We start from the raw sequence: 8,686 nt of genomic DNA, 5'->3' as shown, positions 1-8,686 counted from the left end.
TAGAGAATATAATGACAACCTATCTAATAGGAAAAGTTCAAAGAAGTATTTTAATCAATCTTGCCCCTTAAATAAATTCTTACCATTTTAATCAATCTGTTTATATGCGTTCGGCTCTATCTAACTTATATGTTTCTTATATTCGCATGCATATATCGTATTTATATTAAACTTTTTAAATGTTATTTTAGATTTAAATGTAATAAAACAAATCTATTTCTTATATTCACATGTATCGCGTGCATATAAGTATAAAATAAGGGAAGAGTTGAGAACAGTATACACAACACACTAGGTCACTTAGGCTATATATATATAATGTATAATCTGGACGTAAATGTAAAGCATAGGCAACATCTATCCAGGTCTCCCCTCTTTTCCACAAAAACATAGCTTTGTTATAACATGAGTACATTTTCATGTTCCTTGGCCAAGTCAAGGCCAAGGATGGTGCTATTCCTGACGCTTTGGTGCAGCGTTACATTGTCGATGATGGTGGGATGGTCGGAAGCAAAGGCAAGGCATTTGAAATGGGATGTAGAGTACATGTATTGGTCACCGGATTGCGAAGAGAGGGTGGTAATGGGAATCAACGGCCAGTTCCCTGGCCCGACCATACGTGCTCATGTTGGCGACATCATTCATGTTGACCTTACTAATAAGCTCGGCACTGAAGGAGTCGTAATTCACTGGCATGGTATTAGACAGGTAAACTTGTCATTTTTTTAACCTCACACCTATTATACACATGCCTTCGATTTTAATCATTAAGTTAAAACTTCATTGCTAATCTGAGAGTTTTTAAATCCTCTGTGCCACATCATCATGGTCAATCTCACCGCTGACCAATCTAATATTCACATATTGTTATTTTATTTTTGTTGGGATTTTATTTGTCCCCGCATAATTGTTGTGTATCTTATGTATTGGTGTCTTTGTTTCTCAAGTTATTTACCCTTACTATTTATACGAACTTTAATGCAATACTTAATCACTAATATATCCCGTTTTATATAAGTAAAAAATTATGAAAAATATATACTGTATTCTTAAAATACATAGTGAGGCCAATATAATATATCTTAATTACCTGATAAAGATTTGATTAATATAATATTGAGAATTTACGATCTAACTTTTCATACTTTAGAAACATATTCCAATGCTTAAAAACCTTTAGAATCAGAGTAATATAATATAATTTCAAATAGATTCAATAATTATTACTCATATTACCCCTCAAAACAAAATTGTTACCCATATTGTATTATTAATTAGATTATGGGTGGTGTAGCTTGCAAGGCAGTAGACTCATAACGATTTAGATTCCTGTTACACGAACGTGCTGTTTGTAAGGAGGACCACGGCAACCAATGACATTAAAATTATTAAAATAAATCCTTTATTTTTCTATTTTATTATCCAGTATTATTACTTCTTACGAAAAATTACTTAATACGAAGTATTGTTTTCCTTCTTCGAGGGTTTAAACAGGAAAGTTTTAAAGAATCTTCTGTTTTGAGGGGAAAGTAAAATTATGATAAATGTTTAAGGGGTGTGTTTTTTTGACATCGGTTGCATACATTAAACAAGCGAGTTTATAAAGTACAATATGTTTTGCTAATATAGTTAAAAAGATATTACCTTACGTGAAAAGAACATAATATTCTTTTACTTATGCACATATTATCTTTGAATGCAACATTGTACATAATCCACGAATTGATCTGTTTTAACTTCTACATACCTAATACGAAGTATTAGATTTGGATTTATGCTCCTAATTACATGACTGCGCACAATCTAGATTTATTGTCATATTATGGATAGACCTTATAACATTAATATTCTTATCCTGAAATTCACGCATTGGTACGCCACAGGCATGCTTCGTCAAAAGTTTGTCTTGGATTTTTAAAATATGATCGATATGAAATTTTATGTTAGTCACGGAATTAAATGATGTTAGATCATCTTATGTTAGTTACGGAATTAAATGATGTTAGATAATCTCCGATGAGGACTCATAATAGGGGCTCAAAATGAGAAAAAAGTGTTGCTAAAAAAGAGTTCTCCATTGGACGAGTTATTAAAGACGGTAACAATTCTCATTTTTTATAAATCTTTTAAAAGAATTTTTTCCTCTACAAAAGAAATTAAGTTTGTTTAAAAGAAAAAGGATTCTGAAAAATTATTTCTTCGTTAATAAATGAAAAATTACTTTTAATAGTCTTATCATTGGATGTTTGAGTTTCAAAAGGGTTTAAAAAATAAGAATGTGCTCGTCAATGTAGTAAACGATGTAATTATAAAGGTTTTTGAGCCCAAATAAACGCTCACCAAAAGTGATGTTCTTAGTACTTTTCAAAAAAGTAATTTCAAGTTTGATAATAATCTTGATTACAAAGTCACCACTATAAAAGTAATCCGTAATTTTGTCCAAATAGCCGTGAATAAAGGATATAATTAATAGTGAATTTAGGTTTTACTTTCACATTAACACATTCAATTTTGTATTTGTTATCATTTGTATGTCCATACTCTATACTAACGCAACTTCCACACTTTTAGACTTTTTCCCTCTTCGATCAATTTCGATTATGACTTATTACACTACATGAAATTGTACTATTAACGACGGGAAATCCCGTCACGAAAGGCCAATAATCGTTGATTAACGACGGGATTTTCTGTCGTGAACCTGTCATAAAAGGGGGCCGTCGTTAATAGAAATCCCGTCGTAAATTCGTCGTAAACCCGTCATAAAAGACATTTGCGACGGTTATTCCCGTCATTGTTTGGTTGTTAGCCCCGTCGCAAAAGGCTTTTACGACGGAATTTTTGACCCGTCGTAATTAGGTTGTCGTCAAAGATACAAATTCTTGTAGTGTTACTACACTTGTTTACTTTTTTTATTTATATAAAAAAAATAAATTTAGGTTCATCGTCACTACAAAAAATTGTATTATTAACGACGGGAAATCCCGTCGCGAAAGGCCAATAATCGTTGATTAACGACGGGATTTCCTGTCGTGAACCCGTCATAAAATGGGTCGTCGTTAACCCGTCGTAAAAGACATTTGCGACGGTTATTCCCGTAATTGTTGGATTGTTAGCCCCGTAACAAAAGACTTTTGCGACGGAATTTTTGACCCGTCGTAATTAGATTGTCGTTAAAGATACAAATTCTTATAGTGCGTCTTTTAACACTGCTTTTATTAGTGGGTCTTTAATATAGGAAAATGCATTATACTCTTGCTATTTAGGCATGGGTTGATAAGGTGTGAATGTGTGATGGGTTTGAACAAAATAATCTAAAGCTGCAGAATAATCTGCTACACAATTGATTTACCGAAAACTGCTTAATTATGGTTTTAAAAAAAAAAAAATTGAAAAGAAAACAAATATAATTAAGTAATATTAAAAGCACATCTAGCATGGACAGTATTAATTTGGACATTTGCATAAACATCCCATTTAAATTCTTATGATGTTTAGAATCTTTCCATGTGCGATGTCTACTTGTAACTTTAGTTTAAATATAAAATAACTTAATCAAATTTTTTGCTTTAATTTAAAAAAATTGGACTATTAAAAATGTAATTAACCTGTCTTAATTTCTTTTTCTTTAATTGATTTCAGCTTGGAACACCATGGGCAGATGGGACTGCGTCAATATCTCAATGTCCAATTAATCCTGGACAAACTTTTACTTACAGATTCGTAGTTGACAAGGTAATATTAATTATTCTTCCGATCATTTCCTACTATAGAATGAACTATACTCTCTTTTCACTCCTATGTCTGAAATTAGTTGTCAACGTTCCCGGTTCCGATGATCCTCTCACGATTATAAATTGAAACAGCCCCGGTACTGAGGGTAGGCGGGGAGTGCAGCCGAGCTCAAGGCGAAAAGGGGCTCAAAATAGAAATATGTACAATATATTAGTATAATAATAAATAAACGTGTTAATTAATAAACAAAAAAAATATATTTTGATTTGTTTGCTCCTAAAAATCTTTTATCGCCTAGGCGTCGTAGAGAATTAAGAATTCTACTTTGTTTGAATTCAAGAAATAAAATGGTGTGAATACAACACTAATGGAGAATCGAGTAAAAAACTATTTATAAAAACAAAGATCTTGATCGAGATAAAGCCGAGTGAAAAATAAGATTTCTAATTTATTTTTTCTTTAAAAAAGCCGAGTGACACGTAGATATTTAATTAATTAATTAATAATATACAGAACTCCATCCAAAATCAAATACTCTAATAATAATAAAAAAAAAATCTAAAATGAAATTCAATCCAAAATCAAACACTAATCTAAAATAAAATTTTATCCAAAATCAAACACAAATCTAATATTACAGCGTCACGTAGAAAATTCTAATGATTTCGGCTAATAAAAAGCTACTACGGGTAATAATGAGATCTACAAGAGAAACTAAATTAAACAAATACTTAAATAGTTTAATTAAATGGACATGAAAATAGATAAATTTATTTGCTATAAATAATTAACATATATAATGATTCAAAATACTAAATACAAATCCGTGCATCGCACTGACTAAAAACAAGTGATTACTCCGTAATAATTAAAGAAAGTTAAGCATGTTGTTCTCATTCTTAAGGTAAAAGGTGTATATACCTACTCCATCATAATTACATGGTTGAGAGCTAAAGCATCCCTTTATCTGTATACGCAAACAACCTAATTTATTTGACTTGTATCTCAAGAATAGATTAATTTAAAGCAGAACTTGTCATAGCAGGAAATCCACATTTAGAAATTTCTATCCGTGATGTGTAAAGACAATATATTAGAGGACAAAGTATCATGCATTTGTGCTAAAAATAATAATTTATAATTATAACTTGTGTATACATCCTAAGAAATCTGAAATCATGATTGAAATAATAAGTTCTACCTTACGCGATTTTATAAATTGATGACGATGCATATAACAAGTGTATTTGAATTAATGTAGGCGGGAACGTATTTTTACCACGGACACTATGGTATGCAACGATCAGCAGGATTATATGGATCACTAATAGTAGATGTACCAGAAGGAGAACACGAGCCATTTCATTACGATGGGGAATTCAATTTGTTATTTAGTGATTGGTGGCACCAAAGTGTACATGAGCAAGAAGTTGGCCTGCATTCCAAGCCACTACGATGGATTGGTGAACCTCAGGTAATAATGCTGCAGAGTGCAGAGAATATAATCACCTATATTCACCTATATTTTATGCAAAGCAAAATCACTAAATTAAAAGGACCTCTTTATATAATCTAAACCAATTCTGATTCTAATTCTGCTTAGACCATGATTACACGCGCATTTAAGATTCCATTTTTACGGAGTAATATAATAAAGATTTCATACACTGTTGTTTCACCTTTATTGACCGGTTGACCTCTTAAACAATTTTGTAATTTGGTAACTCACGTGTCATTTAATTACCCATTTCTCGTGAGATGCCACATGACATGCACCTAGTAAAGTCCACTCCAAAATGTTTAATCAATGCTTATAATCTGACCAAAGATAGTAATTTATTGCATACACCTTGCTCTAGGTGCACCTGGATATAACATATATTTCGTACTTATTTCATGCGCAAATATTACAAATCTTTACATTTTTTACTATCCAAATTTACCTTTTGATATTTTTTTTTGTGTATTGGTTTGTTTCAATGTAATTAGACTCTTCTGATGAATGGAAGAGGGCAATACAATTGTTCCCTACTGCCAAATTTTGGTAACTCGTCATCAACGCAATGCAAATTCAAAGGAAATGAGCAATGTGCACCACAAGTTCTTCGTGTGCTTCCAAACAAGACTTATAGACTTAGACTCGCAAGTACAACCGCTCTTGCTTCCCTTAACATTGCAATCGGGGTAAGTATATATTCAAACAGCATTCTCTGTTTTACTTCATATACTACGTAAAACTCTGCGAGTACTTTTTAATTTGTAAATATACGAAATAAAAGAGATATATTAATTTTAAAATGAGAAAATCGTAAAATAGCGGTGTTTTTAAAATAAAAACACTCTATAAGGTACTAGCTTAATTGCATACTCCATAATAGCTTAGGTACTAGCTAGATGCACTTAAATATGGAGCATGCACTTAAGCTAGTTGCACTTAAGTATGGAGTGTAAATAACAATAAAAGTTTCATATGCAATTAATACAAAATGATGTATTTTGAAAGTAGTAAAAAAGTCCATAACAAACAATTTATTAAAACAAAAAAACTCATTTGCATTGGTATAAGTTTATCTTATCTTCGGATAAAATAAGTAAGAATAATTGAGCCAAATAGGAAGTTATTGTTGACACGATTAATTATACAAATTCCTTGACTTATGACACTAAAAACACAAGCTAATTAATTACACACCACTAACAATGACTAAATAAGCGACATAATATTTGTGACGGGACTAGCCAACTACTATATCCTTTAATTTCAAGAACGGGCCGGGTGTTTGATCTTTTACGAAAGGGATCGTCGTTAAATACTACTTTATCTTGTATACACGTGGTTTTAGTGTATATAAATGTATAATGCATGATGATAGGTAGGGTCGATTAAAATGGAGAGTTAAGGCGGCTGAACTGTTGTTCATAGTGCCTTAATTATCAACCTATCATGAAACAGAGTTGAATTTATAATGAAAATATTGAAATGTGATAATTCGATGGATTATGTTTGATTGAGTTGGTAGAAAATTAGAAGTGGTCAGACACAACCTGACATATATAGATGGCTACGAGAATCTTAGTAATCAAAATTCACATGCATAAAACTATTTTGGATTTCCATTTCTACACCATTCATCACATTTGGACGATACTGTTACGTTAGATTTAACTCATTTTTGTTTTTTGTTGTAACGCATTATTAATAATTTCATATATTTTAAAATAATATAATATGTATTTGTTGATTGTGTTAAATTTACAGAAGCATAAGATGATTGTAGTGGAAGCAGATGGAAACTACGTACAACCATTTGCAGTAGAAGACCTAGACATTTACTCAGGAGAAAGCTACTCAGTAGTGATAAAAACAGATCAAAATCCCAATCAAAATTATTGGATTTCAGTTGGTGTAAGAGGGCGTCAACCTAAGACACCACCAGCATTAACAATACTTAATTACAAGAAAATTCCGTCTTCAAAACTCCCATCAATTTCACCCCCAATTACACCTGCATGGAATGATTATAACCACAGTAAATCCTTCACTAAGAGCATATTTTCCCTAATGGGATCCCCTACACCACCGGCCTCGTACGACCGTCGTCTCCTCTTCCTCAACACTCAGAACAGGATTGATGGCTACATAAAATGGTCCATCAATAATGTTTCCTTTGTTTTCCCACCAACCCCGTATTTGGGGTCGGTCAAGTTCGGGTTAAAGAACGTTTTTGATCAAAGCAGCCCACCTGAGGATTTCCCTGCGTCGTATGATATAATGAGTCCACCAGCTAACCCTAATAGTAACACGGGTAACGGGGTCTATAAGATTGATTACAACACTACCGTTGATATAATTTTGCAAAATGCTAACGCATTAGCGGCAAATACGAGTGAAATTCATCCTTGGCATTTGCATGGGCATGATTTTTGGGTGTTGGGTTATGGTGAAGGGAAGTTTACAAAGGGAGATGAGGCTAACTTCAACTTGAAGAACCCGCCACTGCGAAACACGGTGGTAATATTCCCGTACGGTTGGACTGCTTTGCGGTTCGTGGCGGATAATCCCGGGGCTTGGCCATTTCATTGCCATATTGAACCTCACTTACATATGGGTATGGGTGTGGTTTTGTCTTTAGCCGTAGATAAAGTTAAGGGAATTCCTACTGATGCTCTTGCTTGTGGCCATACCGCTGATATGTTTTTGAAGAAGAAATATCTACCGTAATTAATTCACGAACAAGATCCATACATTTCAGATCCTTTTTTATTCACTGGAACTTTATTTATTGTTAATTTTATTACGTAGTATTAGCTAGCTAATGCTTCAGGATGTAATAGTAATGTCAATGTCCCTTCAATTTTAGGGGCTCAACTCTCAACAGGAGCCTTCCGAGAAGGGTTATTTCTCCCTTGTTATGAATGTAACTAATTTCAGGATGTCCCACTTCACTTGCCCAATTACTTTTTTTCTATGTTTGTACGGAGTACTACACTTTTATAGATCGAAAAACTGCCTCTTTATCTTTAGTTTCATAAATCCCTATTTTTCTAATTCCAATTTATAAAGTATATTACTCCGTACAAAATACTCCGTAATATAAATTATAACGCTTTTTACTTTTAAGAAGACCAAATTATCAACTCAATACTTTGGTACAAAAATTCGCAATTGTATATTTTTTTTTTGTTAAAGTTCAATTAAGCATAACTAAAAAGACTACAACACATTAGAAAAGATAACGGCAGAGCTGGTGGCATGTTTGGTTCGAATTTGCGCTGGAATCACCACTAATAACACCCTAATAATTACTTATTTTTTTAAAATTGTTTTTTTTGAATAAATAAAAGGAATTGCCAAAGCATTACAACCACGGTGATAGCATTTAAGGCTAAGTACTAGAATAACGCAGCAGAATTACTAACTAACCTTTAAAAATAAAATTCAATAGTTAAT

General features: G+C 32.5%; 1 protein-coding gene across 1 annotated transcript; it reads left to right on the top strand.

Moving 5' to 3' along the window:
- Positions 1-290: 290 nt before the first annotated feature.
- On the top strand, positions 291-8,169 carry LOC110774889 (L-ascorbate oxidase). Its single transcript, XM_021979482.2, has 5 exons — positions 291-708; positions 3,643-3,735; positions 4,997-5,209; positions 5,725-5,919; positions 6,995-8,169. Exons 1-5 carry the CDS (start codon positions 406-408, stop codon positions 7,955-7,957), a joined length of 1,767 nt encoding a protein of 588 aa, XP_021835174.2. The 5' UTR covers positions 291-405; the 3' UTR covers positions 7,958-8,169.
- Positions 8,170-8,686: the final 517 nt, after the last annotated feature.

Source organism: Spinacia oleracea, chromosome 4 (assembly GCF_020520425.1).
Source record: "Spinacia oleracea cultivar Varoflay chromosome 4, BTI_SOV_V1, whole genome shotgun sequence".
Classification (NCBI taxonomy): Eukaryota; Viridiplantae; Streptophyta; class Magnoliopsida; order Caryophyllales; family Amaranthaceae; genus Spinacia; species Spinacia oleracea.
The sequence above is the reverse complement of the archived record's forward strand: the minus strand, read 5'-3'. Positions and strand labels throughout refer to the sequence as shown.